The sequence below is a fragment of the Microcaecilia unicolor genome, chromosome 2 (genome assembly GCF_901765095.1).
Source record: "Microcaecilia unicolor chromosome 2, aMicUni1.1, whole genome shotgun sequence".
Lineage (NCBI taxonomy): Eukaryota > Metazoa > Chordata > Amphibia > Gymnophiona > Siphonopidae > Microcaecilia > Microcaecilia unicolor.
This window is the reverse complement of record NC_044032.1, coordinates 315,836,269-315,854,430: the sequence shown is the minus strand read 5'-3', so window position 1 is coordinate 315,854,430 and position 18,162 is coordinate 315,836,269. Positions and strand designations below refer to the sequence as shown.

At 47.1% G+C, this 18,162-nt stretch overlaps 1 protein-coding gene across 1 annotated transcript in view; it reads left to right on the top strand.

Annotated features, from left to right (window-relative positions):
* The window catches only part of FKTN (fukutin), a 317,697-nt gene that overhangs the window by 102,326 nt on the left and 197,209 nt on the right, over positions 1–18,162 (top strand). The window contains exon 4 of the mRNA XM_030194323.1: positions 588–647. Coding sequence (XP_030050183.1) covers positions 588–647 — 60 coding nt within the window. The remainder of the gene's footprint in view (positions 1–587; positions 648–18,162) is intronic.

Genomic DNA, 18,162 nt, shown 5'->3' with positions numbered 1-18,162 from the left:
TTCCCTTATTTTCTCGTTTGGGCTTATTCCTAGCCTTTTATTCTTTTGTTTTTTTTTATTATTTTATTTTGCTTCAATATGTTACTTTAAAATATTTTTTACCTCATTAATATGAAGTGATGAAAAGCAGGCTCTAATGGCATTCCCACATGCCACAAGCAAAAGGCAGAAGTGACTTGGTGTGCTTTAATTTTTCGTAAGTGGATTTCAAGCACTCTAGGAAAACCATTATTAAGCTGAAATCCCTCTTCTACTTACTGAAAGGATGGTGCTGGTACAGAAGCTGAGTTCCCCACTTTTAGTTTTTGTGTTTAGTTTCTGTGTAGAAAGAATGTTTTGTTAGAAGTTATGGTTTTGTGTTCTTTTATTCTTTGCTGAGGCCACAGTTTGTTTTACGTTTTTGCTGTCTTTTGTTTTGTATTCTCTTGCTGATTGTATTTTTATTCTGTGCGCACATATTGTTCAATTTGTACCTTTGATGTGGTTTCAAGGATTCAATAAAGACTTCTCAAAATAAAAATAAATAAATGCTTTCTGAAATTCAATAACTTTTTTTTTCTGTTTTTCCTTCTGTTGGCCCTTGCAAGAATGGGCCCATTTTTTCCAAGTTGAAAGGGGAAGTAACTGCACAGGATAGCATACAATGGGTAAGTGGAACTCTGTGTGTGTTTGTGGGATATTGGGGTGAGGAGGGACTTCATGCTCTGGGTTTTGATAAGCATGGAATTTTAATGTGATTGATGTACGCTAGATGTTTAGAAACACATTTGTTCCTGTGTGCTTTGAAGGTAAGTTGAATTCAGCTGCTAGGACTGTAGTGGTAGGGCATGGGCTGTGTCCTACCCCCCCCCCCCCCAAATATGGTCACTGCTGCAGTATGGAATGACTTTGTCATAACAATACTCTGTAAGCCACATTGAGCCTGCAAATAGGTGGGAAAATGTGGGATACAAATGCAATAAAATAAATACATATTTTATATTGTGAAGATACTATAAAATGTGTGGCACACATTTTTAGGTTGGACTAATGTAAGAATATGTTCTTTCTGTTGCTTATGTGTGAGGTATATATGCCACTGATGAACTGCTCTGAAAGCATACTCAAGATTCAATTTATTTGATGTACTGCATCATGAACACAGCCTTCAAATTAGAGAATAAAAAAATTATTTTGATTATAGGCTGTTATTCTGGATGTAGTTTAATTACAGATCATTACTTTTAAATGTGCAACCTAACATTTTGTGCAGCTTCACACAGCCTGTGGGCAGCTAGAAATCCTGGCTGACAGCACTACTAGAGAAATTGTGCTAAAAAAAAAATTCTGTGCACATTTCAGTATTTTAAAATTATGTATGTTGTTTGCCAAAATTATGTACCAGAATTATGTCTTTGAGTAATAGTTGAAGAAAAAAATTTTTTTTTCAGTTTATTCAAGATTTGATATTATACCGCAAAGTCCAGTGAGCGGGTTAATGCGGCTTACAATAAAACATAAAATTGGAAAGGAAATCCATTAAATAGGAAAGGATATCCATTAAAAAAAGTAGGAAAGGATTCACAAAACATTCTCACAAAAAAACAATAAATCCAGTTGAGTGCAAATGCAGGCAAACTACCAGGGCACCCTGGCACAACTCCAGATATGGAATTTTAAATATTTTCTAAGTACTGTAAAGTACATCAAAAGACCCAACCTGCCCTCCAGCTCTCTCATCTACCTCTCATAGCTTGACTTGCACCCTTATGTGTTCTCTCTTACCCTTTGGAGTGGACAGATTGACAACAAGGTTTAACCAAGTTCAGCCCCACCCCCTCAGCTGTTAATCCTTTAGTGTCTAATGTTCCTATCAATCTGTTCCCATATGGCTTATTACGGGAACATTGGACACTAAAGAGTTAATTCTGGTGTTGCCTCTTTAAGGGTTCACTCCATCTTGTGCTGCAAAAGAGGGAAAACTCTATGACAGTTAAAAATAAGCAGATCCACCCTCCCCCATAAAGCAGGCCTGCTACACCCTCATGGGAGAATGAAATAACAGCAGTCTGTATTAATGAATGTGAGTCAGGCTGCAGGGATGGGAGGGAATAAGGGTCCAGATGTCAGGCTTTCAAGGCAGAAACTAGGTTCGTGAGCCCTTGGGCCACTGCCGTGGAGCAGCAGTGGTAGGCAAAACCACCCCACACCAGAGACAAGGCAGAATTCTGACAGGAACAGCTAGACTTCACCTGCGCTTGACCGCCCTTCCCCAGGAGTTGAGCCCCTGGGTGCAGGCGGCCGGCAGGACTTACTGGACAGGGCAGGCACTGGATACCAACTAGGCTTAACAGGGACTGAGGGTCAGAGGGGAAAGGAATATACATAGGCAGCAAGCCAGGAAACTAGGCTAGGACTCACAGACAGACAATACTACACAAAGCAGGAAATGGACAAGCTAAAGGACAGGAACTGAAAGCTGCCATGCAGCCACTGAAACAGGGTACAAATACTGACAGACAAGAGACAAGACTGAAAGCTGCAGAGCAGCCACTAAAACAGGGTACAAATACTGACAGACAAGGAGACAGGACTGAAAGCTGCAGAGCAGCCACTAAAACAGGGTACAAATACCTTGCGAGACTGGGAGACTGGGCGGCTAGATGGCAGATGACGTTTAATGTGAGCAAGTGCAAGGTGATGCATGTGGGAAAAAAGAACCCGAATTATAGCTACGTCATGCAAGGTTCCACGTTAGGCGTTACGGACCAAGAAAGGGATCTGGGTGTCGTCGTCGATAATACACTGAAACCTTCTGCTCAGTGTGCTGCTGCGGCTCGGAAAGCGAATAGAATGTTGGGTATTATTAGGAAAGGTATGGAAAACAGGTGTGAGGATGTTATAATACCGTTGTATCGCTCCATGGTGCGACCGCACCTTGAGTATTGTGTTCAATTCTGGTCGCCGCATCTCAAGAAAGATATAGTGGAATTGGAAAAGGTGCAGCGAAGGGCGACTAAAATGATAGCGGGGATGGGACGACTTCCCTATGAAGAAAGACTAAGGAGGCTAGGGCTTTTCAGCTTGGAGAAGAGACGGCTGAGGGGAGACATGATAGAGGTGTATAAAATAATGAGTGGAGTGGAACAGGTGGATGTGAAGCGTCTGTTCACGGTTTCCAAAAATACTAGAACTAGGGGGCATGTGATGAAACTACAGTGTAGTAAATTTAAAACAAATCGGAGAAAATGTTTCTTCACCCAACGCGTAATTAAACTCTGGAATTCGTTGCCGGAGAACGTGGTGAAGGTGGTTAGCTTGGCAGAGTTTAAAAAGGGGTTAGACGGTTTCCTAAAGGACAAGTACTAAATGGACTTGGGAAAAATCCACAATTCCAGGAATAACATGTATAGAATGTTTGTACGTTTGGGAAGCTTGCCAGGTGCCCTTGGCCTGGATTGGCCGCTGTTGTGGACAGGATGCTGGGCTTGATGGACCCTTGGTCTTTTCCCAGTGTGGCATTACTTATGTACTTACTAGTAAAAAAGGCCCGTTTCAGAAAGCAATGAAACGGGCGCTAGCAAGCGGTCACCGGTATCCGAGCCCTGCTGTCCGCCCCCATGTACTGCAGCACGCGCGCCTACCTGCACCATGATGTCCAGTCGCAGCGAGTCATTTGCGATGCTGTGCCCGCATTTCTCGTAGGAACCTCGGCCGCTTGGCGTACTGGGCCCGGTAGACCTTCTCGCCTGCCTCCTGGTGCACTGTTCGGATTCTTGGGCAGGGGGAGGAGTAGGGAAACATCGCGGCTCCTCCCCTCTCGCTGACGTCACGATTATCTACATGATTGACACCACCACCGGATATCTACTCCATGAGGGACACCACCACCGGAAGCCACCAGGCAGCCTCAGAACGTTGGAGGTAAGCTTTATTATAGTAGATGTACTTATGTAAATACTGACAGACAAGAGACAGGACTGAAAGCTGCAGAGCAGCCACTAAGCAAGAGACACAGACAAACAGAACCTAGACAAGGAATACAGACCAGAAACAAGATTAGTGAAGTAAGCAAATAGACCTAAGCTAAACTACACACAAATAACTAGAAACAGACAAGGAACTAAACAGAAACCAGACTAGGCAGAAGTGCAACAAAGCACCAAAAAACCAGGGACCTTAAACGATGCAAAGGCAAACTCAGAAGGTTCCAGGTGGTAATAAATCCATCAGCAGCTGAAACTTAGCTGCAGGAATTATGAGGCAGCTACGGGTGAGGCTAGCTGCCAAACTTCAAACCAAGTCTGGAGGGCTGGAATATCTGGACCGGACCAGAAAGAAAGTCTGGAAAGTCAATGGTAGCCACCGGTTCTGGCCACCAGAGGGAAAGAGGAACACAAACCAAGACACAGGCAGAAAGCATACTGAAGCACAGAGAGGCTTAACACACACAGGTACAGTATAGTGGAGTAATCAGAGCCATGCTGGAAGCAGCCAGCACACAGAGACAGAACTAACTGAGGAAGAACAGACAGAAGGCAGCTCAGAAGCTGACCGCCGGAAATAAGGTGAGTCTGAGAGGGTTCACGACCACAATCGTGACACCAGAGAAGCAGCAGAACGGTGGGGATGGCAGTGAGTGGGAAAGCTGCCATTAGCCCAATTAGCTATTGCATGCTGAAGGGGTTAACTTTAGCAGAAGGACAAAAAAAGTGATGCTGACATGAATGAACCAATGGTCCATCTAGCCCAATATCCTGTTTTCATTAGTGACCAATCCAGGTCACAATTACCGGTCAGAAACCTGCTTGTCTCCTCCCTCTTCCAGCCAGCAAGGGCCTGTACAGCCTCTTTCTCCGAGGACAAGCAGGCTTAAGCACAGCTGCCCTTGTACAGCCAGCGAACTGCCTTGCTGGAGGCACGTGACTGCCAGCACATATGGCCACTGGAGGAAAGAGAATGGAGCCAGGAGAACCGAGCGTTGGAGGAAGATGAGTGGAGCTGTGAGAGCCAAGCGTTGCTGCAGACCCCAAGTCCCCAGCCCAGGTGGCCACCCATGAGTGGTAGCAGCCCTGGAGCTGAGCAGAAGTATTGGGAGAGTGTTGAGGAGGAGCCGCAGGAGGAGGGCGAGGTCAGCGCAGCCACTGAGCCTGCGCTTTGCACCACTGTTCATCGGTAGTTGAGAGGAAAGTGCGACGAGGCCTCCGTGTGAGAGGAGAGCACAGCGAGGCCTTGTGTGTTCAGTGGGGCCCGCCGGTGGCTTGGATGGAGACTCGCTCCCCCCCCTCCCCCCATCATTTTGTCCGGGACAGGGTCAGGGCCTAGTGGGGGAGGAGGGGCGGCAGGTGCATGTTTTTGGGAAGGGCGCACATGAAAAAAATAGTAATGTTTGACGTGCAACAGCTAATTCAGCCAATTGGCAAGCAACATGGGCCTTGAAGACCGGAATGTTCTGCGCATGAAGGAAAGGGAAAGGTGAAATCAAGAAATTCAACAAGGTGAAAAAACCTTTTCATGTAATTCTCCTTTCCTTGTGAAACCATTCAAAGTTGATGTGCCCTGTCCTTTACTGAAGCTGAAGCTCTAGAAGTAGTGCTAAAACCTGGAGAAGGTACCCTTAGACGAAGAGGCCTGAACCCTTTTGTTGTAGAAAAGTGGTCAGGCATCCACCTTCCTGGTCTAGGAACTGGGGATAAAGGATAGGAGGTAGTGATTATAATGGGTTAGTTTTGTTTTATTCTGAAAATATATCTGGTTTTAGGGCCAGTTCTACATAACCTGTTGTATTGTTATGTTTTCAATAAACAATGAGGGGTCCACTTTCAATGGAGTTGTGAAGCATGTTGAGATAGATAGATAGATAGATAGATAGATAGATAGATAGATATAATACACGTACAGCAGTTTGTGTGTAACATAAACTCCCACAAAATGGCCAACCTAAGGACATGTTTATTTTACTTCATTGCAACAATATGGACACCAGTCACATCGCTCAATGAATGGAACAAAATATCTATACGCATCACTAACAAACGACGATAACACCACCAACTGGAAGAGCCAGAATATGACCACCACAACAAAATAGAAACAAAACCAACAACAAATAATAAAAAACAGTCAGAATAACAAACCACAGGACCACAACCATAAAACAGACAGACCACACAAACAAATACAAACAAATGCATCAAACATAACTACAATAAATACACCCCAATACCCATAGGATATATAAATGCAGTTAACAAGACAGCACTGCTGAGAGATTGGCTAGAAACAGAGCAACTATGATTATTGCTAATAACAGAAACATGGCTACATCTCGAAGATGACCCAGCACTACTGGATATAAAACAGTACACGTCAACAGAACCAAAAAGAAGGGAGGTGTAATAGCAATAATGTACAAAACCAATTTCACCGTATAGCCAGTTGCTAAACACATCCTCAGCAATAGAAATATTGGCATGCAAAATCACGGGCACAACATTAGCAGGTCAACTATGTATTATATTGTTCTATTGACCCCCCAGGCAGCTGGTTAAATGCCCAAGAAGACTTCATGGACTTCGTATCAAATACCTGCACACACCAACAAAATGTCCTATTAATAAGCGATATCAACCTGCACCTAGATAAATAGAATGACACCAACACCAGAGCACTAATGAATTTCCAAGCCCAATGGAATTTCACAACAGCACAAGGGACCTCATCCCACACAAAAGGCCACCTCCTGGACATACTAGCTTACAGGTTCTTAACAATCAACGATTACACACTAGAAGACCACGTGGGAGGAGGTGATCTGGTCAGACCAGAACAAGCTAAATTTCACATTAAAATGGAAAGAGAGGGAGGTATGGGAAGCGGGTGGGATAAGGGAATAGGTTAAGTTCAATTAAAATTCAAGAATATTATAATAATTTGGAGTTTGGAGGTTATATGTTTGAACAGGTATGGTGATACACATGTGAAATATACCTATCCCAAACTGTTAGCAACGGGAAAAGCGAAATGTAAGGGACATGACTTGTGTCAAGATGCCCTGAAATGTAATGTAAGGTTTATTTCGTATTGTTCTGTTGGATATTGTATTACCTGTCAATAAAGACCTCATGCAAATTAAAAAAAAAAAATGGAAAGAGAACAGAAATAACAGAACACCAAAACCAGCACACACATACAGAGGGAAGATGGAAAATCACACCTTCTGGGAAACATCAGGAATGAAAACAGCAACCTAACACGATATGACATCCACTTCATGAGAAAATGGGATGAAACAAGCAAAAATATCCTGAACAATATAACACCACTTAAAACAAAAACCAACCAAGACCCTGGGTTCAATGACAAACTACTAACCATAAAATAACTATGCAGGAACTTGAAAGAACATGGGCCAAAAATAAAACAGATCTAAACAAAGGCATAAGGAAGAAAGCCATAAGGACTGGCTGGAACTAATGGAATACATGACAAAATTCTCAATCCTTATAAATCCCAATCAGGGTTCAGACCACAACACAGTAAAACGGACATAACAACCCTGATAACGAAGTTCAGGAGCTTAATGAGCCAAGATTAGAATATACTATTACTACAATTCAATATGTCAAGTGCGTTTGACCTAGTAGATCACGCAACACAAATTACTCTGCTTGATCACATGGGAATCAGCAGGATAGTTAGTGGCTTCATGGTTCAATTTCTTCTTAAGGACCAGATCTTACATGGTAAAGATGGCCAACCAGTTATCAGCCTTCTGGACCTCTGAGTGTGGGGTACCACAGGGCTCCCCAATATCTCCTATACTGTTCAATGTAATGATGGCTCCACTCGGGGGGAAAAAAAACTGGAACTAATGGGTTTCAGCCCATACATATACGCAGGTGATGTCACTATTTGCATGCCATTCAAAAGCAGTGGCACAGAAATACTGGACAAAGCCAAAACAGGTCTCGACCTCATGGAAAACTGGGCAGCAACATTCAAACAAAATTCCTGGTTCTATCAAGTCCACACAACCCCGCATCACACCAAACCATCACAATCAACAGTCAAACGTACAAATCGAAATACAGCTAAAAATACTGGGAATTATCCTTGACCTACATCTGCCACTGGACAATCAAATATCAGCAGTAACAGCAAAATGGTTCAGAACACTATGGAAATTGAGAATGATCAGAGACTATTTTCCAAGACAGTCATTCCGGATTAGTACAATCGTTGATACTATCACAATTAGACTATTATAATACAGTATACATAGGGTGTAAGGAAAACACACTTAAATCACTACAAACCGTCCAAAACATGGCAACAAAACTAATCTTTAAGAAGTCGAAATTCGAAAGAGCCACTCCGCTGTTCGAAATACTACACTTGTTGTCAATCAGGGCAAGATTAATCTTCAAAGCATGCACCATCATCTACAAAGTATTATTCGGTATGTAATAATATTCGGTATGCGTGGTATAAACATAAAGGAATCCTGTTCAGAAGAAATGGATCCTCAGGAGCTTAGCCGAGATTGGGTGGCAGAGCTGGTGGTTGGGAGGTGGGGATAGTGCTGGCCAGACTTATACGGTCTGTGCCAGAGCCGGTGGTGGGAGGCGGGGATAGTGCTGGGCAGACTTATACGGTCTGTGCCAGAGCCGGTGGTGGGAGGCGGGGCTGGTGGTTGGGAGGCGGGGATAGTGCTGGGCAGACTTGTACGGTCTGTGCCCTGAAAATGACAGTTAACAAATCAAGGTAAGATATACACAAAAACTAGCACATATGAGTTTGTCTGTTGGGCAGACTGGATGGACTGTGCAGGTCTTTTTCTGCCGTCATCTACTATGTTACTATGTCATAAGTACATAAGTATTGCCATACTGGGAAAGACCAAAGGTCCATCGAGCCCAGCATCCTGTTTCCAACAGTGGCCAATCCAGGTCACAGATACCTGGCAAGATCCCAAAAATGTACAAAACATTTTATACTGCTTATCCCAGAAATAGTGGATTTTTCCCGTCCATTTATAACGGTCTATGGACTTTTCCTTTAGGAAGCTTTTTTAAACTCCACTAAGCTAACCGCCTTTACCACCTTCTCTGGCAACGAATTCCAGAGTTTTAATTACACGTTGAGTGAAGAAAAATTTTCTCCGATTCGTTTTAAATTTTCTACATTGTAGCTTCATCGCATGGCCCCTAGTCCTAGTATTTTTGGAAAGCGTGACCAGACGCTTCACATCTACCTGTTCAACTCCACTCATTATTTTATAGACCTCTATCATATCTCCCCCTCAGCCGCCTTTTCTCCAAGCTGAAGAGCCCTAGCCGCTTTAGCCTTTCCTCATAGGGAAGTCGTCCTATCTCCTTTATCATTTTCGTCGCCCTTCTCTGCACCTTTTCTAATTCCACTTTCCATTTCATCAAGCAGATCAATTCATAGACTGGTGGGTTGTGTCCATCACACAGCAGCAGCTCTGGCTAGGTCTCCAAGCCTAATTGTTTAGGTTTTGTTGAGTACCTGGGGTTGAGCAAGTGTAAACCTGGTGGTGCCAGGTCCCTCCTTTTCTCCCCCCTCCCGCTGGCTCCGTTTAAAAAAAAAACAAAACAGAAAAATAGACATCTTTGAGAGAAAAACGTCTTTTGTTTGCAGCTGCTCACTGGGACTCCAAATCGTTGCAGCTCGGAGCAAGAAGCAGGTAATTTTACCTTTTTACTAGCGGGCAGGGGGTTCCCCGAACGGTCTCCACGTGGCTAATGGCGTCGGATGGCAAGGGCGCGAAAAGACGCTCCCCAGAACACGTACGCGCGTCTAGCGGGGAAGAGGGGGGTCCGAAGGCAGTCGCCTTTTTTGGGTGCCTTTTCGGTCGGGAGAGTTCCCCGGGTTTTCCTCCGGTGCGGTGGTTTTTCCCGCCTTAGGCGCCCATCCCCCGCTGGCCGCCTTCCCAGTTGTGGCCGGCCACGCAGCTCGGACGCTTCTTCTTGGGCGCCCTCGAGGTGGGAGACGTAATAGTATGGTCGCCCTTGACTTGGGCGACGGTAAAAAGTCGGCAAAATTAAAGTGCCATTCTTCCCGCGTGGCTCCTTCACGGTAGTGTCGCGACGGACCCCATTTTGGATGCGCAGCGCGCCTCTCCCCCGCTCTTGGGAGCGCAGGTTGAGAGTGCCTCTAGGGCCGTGGCCCAGGCTGCAGAAGTGCACAGACTGGGGGATTTCTCCCCTGAGTTCATTTTGCTGCTGCATCAGCTTTTCTTATGCAAAAACACTGCCCCCTGCTCCCCTGTCTGATAAGGGTGATGAGGCTTCTATGATCAAACGCCCTCGGGTGGATCTCCAGGCCCTAGGGGACTCTGTCTCCTCTGATGTGGATGAGGGCAGCATGTCTGAGGTCTCCCAGAGGTCCTTAGCGGATTCTATGGAGGAGACTGATCCTCGCTCGGATGGAGTGGATGACCCCTCTGCAGCGTGGCTTTTTCGCTCAGAGGATTTGCCCAACCTGTTAGTGCAGGCTATGAGCATTTTGAAAATTTCCTCTCCGGAGGAAGGCCCTCTCGCTGCCTCAGCTGACTGTGCCATTATGCTGGGAACTAAGCGCCCGCCTAGAACCTTCCACGTTCATGAAGCCATGCAGACTTTAATTTCGGCTCAATGGGATTTCCCCAGAAGCGAGCCTTAAAGTAGCCAGGGCCATGTTCTGTCTGTACCTCTGCCTGAGGGTGAACGGGAGGCCTTTCTCTGGCCTACAGTGGACTCTTTAATCACTGCGGTGACTAAGAGGACGGCTCTGCCGGTGGAAGGTGGCACTGCCCGGAAGGACGCTCAGGACAGGAGATTGGAGGTGGCCTTAAAGTCAGCCTTTGAGGTGGCCACCCTGAGTTTGCAAGCCTCAGTTTGCGGCTCCTATGTGGCCAGGGCATGCCTGACCGTTTTGCCCTGGAGTCGGGCTTGGCCTACTTAGCAGACTTGCTGTTCGACGTCTTGAGAGCTTCAGCTAAAAGGTATGGTTCAGACAGTCTCAGCTCGGCGGTGGCTATGGCTTAAGCACTGGTCGGCTGACCATGCCTCAAAATCTCGCCTAGCCAAGTTGCCTTTTAAAGGCAAGCTGCTCTTGGGGACGAGCTGGACAAGATCGTGACGGAGCTCGGCACGTCTAAGGGCAAGAGGTTGCTGGAGGTCAGGGCATGGGCCGGCAGTGCTCGCCCTGGTTCCTCCAAGGGCCGATTTCAGGAAGCCTGCCGGTATCACCCGGGCAAGTCGACCTCCTCTTCCTTCAAGCGGAACTTCTCCCCCATGCAGCATTCCTTTCGCAGGGACCGCTGTCCTGGAGGTTCGTCCTCCGGCCCTTCCCCAGGGTCTCGTACCCAATGACGGGGCCCTGGTCCATGGCCCAGAGCAGATAGGAGGAAGGCTATCCTCATTTCTGGGAGAGTGGACCAGGGTAACTTCAGACGCTTGGGTTCTGGAAGTCATCAGAGACGGCTACAAGTTGGAGTTCTGCTGGCCCTTGAGAGACAGGTTCGTAAACTCTCCCTGCAAGTCTCCACTCAAAGCAGTGGCAGTGCAGCAGACTTTAGACAACCTGATCCGCCTGGGCGCGGTGGTCCCAGTGCCAGTAGATCAACTTAGCAAGGGACGTTACTCCATTTACTTTGTGGTGCCAAAGAAGGAGGTTCTGTTCAGCCTATTCTCAACCTCAAGGGAGTCAATTGGGCCTTGAAAGTACGGCACTTCCGGATGGAGACTCTCCGCTCCGTAATAACTGCGGTGAAAAAAGGAGAATTCCTGGCATCCTTGGACATCAAGGAAGCTTACTTGCATATTCCCATCTGGCCGCCTCACCAGCGCTTCCTGCGCTTTGCAGTCCTGGGTCGACACTTCCAGTTCAGAGCCCTCCCGTTCGGGTTGGCTACTGCTCCGCGGACCTTCTCCAAAGTAATGGTGGTCATCGCGGCTTTCCTCTGCAAGGAAGGAGTGCAAGTCCATCCCTATCTGGACGACTGGCTGATCCGAGCCCCCTCTTATGCAGAGTGTGGGAGAGCTACGGACAGGGTTATTGCTCTTCTGAGCTCCCTGGGATGGATCATCAACTGGGAGAAAAGTCAGCTGCGCCCGACTCAGTCCCTGGAGTATCTGGGAGTTCGATTCAACACCCAAGTGGGCAGAGTGTTCCTGCCAGACAACCGGAGCGTCAAGCTTCGGGCCCAGGTGGACCAGTTCCTAGCATCCTCGACTCTTCGGGCTTGAGACTATGTGTCTCCATGACGGCCACGATGGAGGTAGTGCCCTGGGCCAGGGCCCATATGAGACCACTACAGCACTGTCTTCTGCGGCGGTGGACTCCAGTTTCGGAGGATTACGCTGTACGCCTTCCCTTGGAGCCAGCGGTGCACAAGGCGCTGAGTTGGTGGTCTCTCACGACCCCAGAGTGGGTTGTCGTCACGACGGACGCCTGTTTGACGGGCTGGGGAGCCCACTGCCTGGGAAGGACAGCGTAGGGGCTCTGGTCCCCTGCACAGGCGAAGTGGTCTATCAACCTCCTGGAACTCCTAGCCATTCGGTTGGCGCTTCTAGAGTTTCTCCTGGGGCTGAGGCCAGTACGGGTTCTGTCGGACAATACCACGGCTGTGGCCTATGTCAATCGCCAGGGAGGTACCAGAAGCGTCCCTCTAGCCAAGGAGGCCATGAAGCTATGCCTGTGGGCGGAAGTGAATCTGCAACAGCTGTCAGCGGCCCACATTGCGGGAGTCATGAATGTCAAGGCGGACTTTCATAGTCGCCATACTTTGGATCCCGGAGAGTGGCAGCTGTCTGCTCGGGCGTTCTTGGACATCAAGATGCGCTGGGGCCAGCCGAGCCTGGATCTGATGGTGTCCTCGGCCAATTGCCAGGTACCACGCTTTTTCAGCAGAGGAAGGGACCCTCGATCTCTGGGAGTCGATGCTCTTCTCCAGCAGTGGCTGACAGGAGCTTCTCTACGTGTTCCCGCCCTGGCCCATGATGGGCAGAGTTCTAGGCCGGGTAGCAAAGCATCCGTGCCGGGTGATCCTGGTGGGTCCGGATTGGCCCAGATGTCCCTGGTATGTGGACTTAATCAGGCTTTCAGTGGACGGCCCCCTGAGACTGCCAGCGGAGCGGGGCCTCTTGCATCAGGGTCCCGTGGTGATGGAGGATCCCTCCCCCTTTGGTCTTACGGCCTGGCTCTTGAGTGGAAGCGGCTGAGGAAGAAGGGCTTCTCAGACAAGGTCATCGCCACTATGCTGAGAGTGAGGAAGTGCTCTACTTCTACTACTTACGCCAGAGTTTGGCGTACCTTTGCATCGTGGTGCTAGGCAGGCTCTCTATCACCCTTCACTGCTCCACTATCTTCAGTGTTGGCATTCCTGCAAGAAGGTCTGGAGAAAGGCCTGTCGCTCAGTTCGCTGAAAGTCCAGGTGGCGGCTCTAGCTTGCTTCAGGAGCCGTTTGAAGGGTGCTTCCCTGGCTTCGCAGCCAGACATGGTGCGCTTCCTCAAAGGAGTTAACCACCTGCGCCCTCCTCTGCACTTGATAATGCCTACGTGGAATCTCAATCTGGTGCTACGGGCCTTGCAGAAGCCGCCCTTTGAGCCCTTGTCGAGGGCATCGCTGAAGGACCTGACGTTGAAAGCGGTCTTTTTGGTGGCTATCACTTCAGCCAGAAGAGTTTCCGAGCTCCAGGCACTCTCGTGTCGAGAGCCGTTCCTGCGGTTCACTGAGGCAGGAGTGTCGATTCGCCCAGTGCCTTCCTTTCTGCCCAAAATTGTTTCTCGCTTCCATGTGAATCAGCAGCTTTGTCTACCCTCCTTTCATAGGGAAGATTACCCAGAGGAGTACCCTGCTCTCAAACGTCTGGATGTGAGACGAGTCATCATCAGATACTTGGAAGTGACCAATGACTTCCAAAAGTCGGATCACCTGTTCGTGCTGTTCGCAGGCCCTCGTAAGGGTCTGCAGACATCTAAGCCTACTGTGGTACGTTGGGTCAAGGAAACGATTGCGGCAGCTTATGTGGCTGCAGGGAAGCTTCCGCCTATTCAGCTGAAGGCGCACTCCACTAGAGCACAGGCGGCATCGATGGCAGAGTCCAGATCCGTCACCTTGTAAGAGATTTGTAGAGCGGCAACGTGGGCGTCGGCTCATACCTTCTCACGACATAACCGCTTGGATGTGGCTGCTCGGGATGAGGCCCAGTTTTGAGCTTCAGTGTTGCGTTCATGGATTTCCATGTCCCGCCCTGGGTGAGTACTGCTTCGGTACATCCCACCAGTCTATGGATTGATCTGCTTGATGAAATGGAAGGTAAAATTATGTATCCTACCTGATAATTTTCTTTCCATTAATCATAGCAGATCATTCCATAGCCCCGCCCAGACATCTGTATTGTTTTTGTTCTGGTTATATTTCAGGTTCAAGTTAATCTTCAGTTCCTGTCAGGAGGACTTCGTGTTCAAGTTCTTCCAATTGGATTTTCTTTGAGTTGAAACGATTTTGTGTTAGTGAGCTGCTGCTTCCTCTCCCCCCGTTTCGGCGGTGGCTGGATTGATATCTAAATTATGCCGGCGCTCCCTCCCGCTTCATGCGGCAGTAGGGTAGCTTTGTATCCCTCCCGCTTTGGCAGTGTTTGGGTAAGCCAGTGCCTCCCGCGGTTGCGGTAGCGGGATAAGCCAGATCCCCCCGCATCGGCGGGTGTGGTGTCCCTCCCCCGCTTCGGGGGGATGAGCTGGACGGATTCCCCTCCCCCGCTTCGGCGGTGGTGAGCTAGGCAGAGTGTCCCTTTGTGGGTGTAATTCTTTAAGTGCTGAGTCCTGCGGATGGAGCTTTGATATCGACATACTGAGGAGCTTCCGGCAGCACGTGACCACACATAGGGAGGCAAAAGATTGCTCTCTATCTCCACTTGCTGGTAGATGGACACAACCCACCAGTCTATGGATTGATCTGCTATGATTAATGGAAAGAAAATTATCAGGTATGATACATAATTTTACCATATCTTTTTTGAGATGCAGCGACCAGAATTGAACACTATATTCGAGGTGCGGTCGCACCATGGAGCGATACAAAGGCATTATAACATCCTCATTTTTGTTTTCTATTCCTTTCCTAATAATACCTAACATTCTATTTGCTTTCTTAGCCGCAGCAGCACACTGAGCAGAAGGTTTCAACGTATCATCAATGACGACACCTAGATCCCTTTCTTGGTCTGTGACTCCTAACGTGGAACCTTGCATGACATAGCTATAATTCTGGTTCCTCTTTCCCACATGCATCACTTTCCACTTGCTCACATTAAACGTCATCTGCCATTTAGACGCCCATCTGCAAACGAACCTGTTCGGAGATGGGAAGGTGGTAGAACTAGGGGACATGAAATGAGGTTGAAGGGGAGCAGACTCATGAAAAATGTCAGGAAGTATATGCTAGATATGATTGAACTATCCCCGAGAAATGCAAGCCCAGAAACCAGAGGCTACCTTTTTCTTCACCTACCCAACTGCAGAAACATAGCTACGTAATGGAAGGAGAAATTGGGTCTTATCTGATAATTTTCTTTCCTACTATTCCAAAGGCCCACCCGATGTTTGAGATGTCTAATCTGTATGACGTAATGGGTCAAATAGCGTCAGTCACTTTGCATGGTTCTTCCTGCATATCTCTTCTCTTCAAGCATTCAGAGATGAGAAGTCCATATATGTAGTGTTAGGTTAGCAAGATGTTTAAGGTGGTTGTGTTTATTATGAGTTTATCTTTACTGCTTGTATACGTAAATACTGAGAAGCTGGACTGGATGCCAAGAGAGATATGTTTAAGTTCAGTTTTTGGTTCTCTATGTCCACCTGCTGGTTGATGGACACATCTATCCCACAGGTTCTGGAATAGTGGGAAGGACTAATGGAGAGAAAATGATCAGGTAAGACCTGATTTGTCCTTTTTTCTCTTTGCCCCTTATCCATTTTTTGGGGCCTGTCCTGTTTTTCCATCCAGGTCCATCTGCAATGCAGGTCCCACTGTGTAAGAAACTTCTTTTAAATCAATTATTCTGTGTTATGCTGCCATCACCTGCTCACTTTGCTTCACTTTCACCACTAAGAGTGCAAAAAAAACCAGGCTCTCCACTCCTGTGTTGAAGCACTGCAAAGAAAAGCTACAAAAATGGTATGGGATTTGTGTTACAAGATGTATGAGGAGAGGCTTGCTGACCTGAACATGTGTACCCTGGAGGAAAGGAGAAACAGGGGTGATATGATTCAGACCTTCAAATATTTGAAAGGTATTAATCTTCAAACGCAGCTGTTCCGGAGACGGGAGTCGAGTGGATGAGTGGCCTAGTGGTTAGGGTGGTGGACTTTGGTCCTGGGGAACTGGGGAACTGAGTTCGATTCCCACTCTGGGCAAGTCACTTAACCCTCCATTGCCCCAGGTACAAATAAGTACCTGTAAGCCGCATTGAGCCTGCCATGAGTGGGAAAGCGCGGGGTACAAATGTAACAAAAAAAAAAAAGGTGGTAGAACTAGAGGACATGAAATGAGGTTGAAGGGGGGCAGACTCAAGGAAACTGTCATGAAGTATTTTTTCACGGAGAGAGTGGTGGATACTTGGAATGCCCTCCCGCGGGAGGTGGTGGATATGAAAACGGTAACGGAATTCAAACACGCGTGGTAAACATAAAGGAATCCTGTTCAGAAGGAATGGATCCTAAGGAGCTTAGCCGAGAGTGGGTGGCAGAGCCGGTGGCGGGAGGCGGGGATAGTGCTGGGCAGACTTATATGGTCTGTGCCAGAGTTGGTGGTGGGAGGCGGGGCTGGTGGTTGGGAGGCGGGGATAGTGCTGGGCAGACTTACACGGTCTGTGCCCTGAAAAGGACAGGTACAAATACACAAAAAGTAGCACATATGAGTTTATCTTGTTCGGCAGACTGGATGGACCATGCAGGTCTTTTTCTGCCGTCATTTACTATGTTACTATCTTGAAATTGCCTCCTTGAGAATCACCAACAAATCGTTGCATGGCCATTTAAATTGTGTTCTATTTTATAGACCTCCTGGTAATTGGAATCAATTGCAAACTATCTTTACTGACTTCATCTCCAACGTATGTTTAACTAGTCCTAACATTATTATTGTAGGTGACATCAACCTCCACCTAGAAGATACCACATCGGCCAGTGTGCGGGAGATTGCACTGATTTCCTCCTCTCATGGGACTTAAACATAACCCTTTTATGGCGAAAAAAGGGTCCCCAATGCTCACCAGAACGTATACCTTACAGTTTTAGAGATAAGATTGACCCTAGGGACTTCTGGAAAATGGTTTATGACACTCATTGGACAGCTAGTACGGATTCTAACTCCTTCCACTTCGACTGGGATGCTAGGTGCAGAACCGTCTTAGATGTTTTAGCTCCTGTACACACTCGCGTAACACACCGACAGAACTTGACGCCTTGGTATAATGAAGAACTTCAAACACTTAAAATACTTACTCGACGTGCTTGAACGGTCCTGGAGAAAAAATAAAAATGAGCATACTCTTCACACGTGGAAACGAGTGCAGCGAAAGTATAAATATTCAATACGACTGTCTAAACGGCAGTACTACAAAACCAAAATAGGTCCAAACTTTAGAGACTTAAGGAAACTATTTTACTTTGTCAATAAATTAACAGATTCTAATTCACTGACCACCACTTGCACAGATATTCCACCTGCTGACGATCTTGCAACATACTTTCAGGAACAAAATTACTAATTTGCAGAACACAATCCCACAGACCACTGCTGACATTGATTCCTTTCTCCAATGTCTCACACCTATCCCTGGTGAACATCCTGCAGACCGTTTCTTGTCTACCTTTGCCCCACTCACCTTGGAGGCTGTCACCCAGGGGTTTCACAAATTTTCCAAGAAGTACTGTCGGCTACACCCTTGCCCTAATTACTTTCTCAAATCAGCACCTTCATGCTTTCTTGCAGACCTTACTACCTGCCTCAACTTTATGCTTGAGCGCGGTCTGTTCCCTGTAACACATGGCAACATTTTACTTACTGATAGCACAAACACTCCAGCTTGTTTTAATAGCAAATATCTTTATTGAAAAACTATGTGCTTTTACCCTGAGCACTTACCCTATTAAAAACAATAATACTCACTC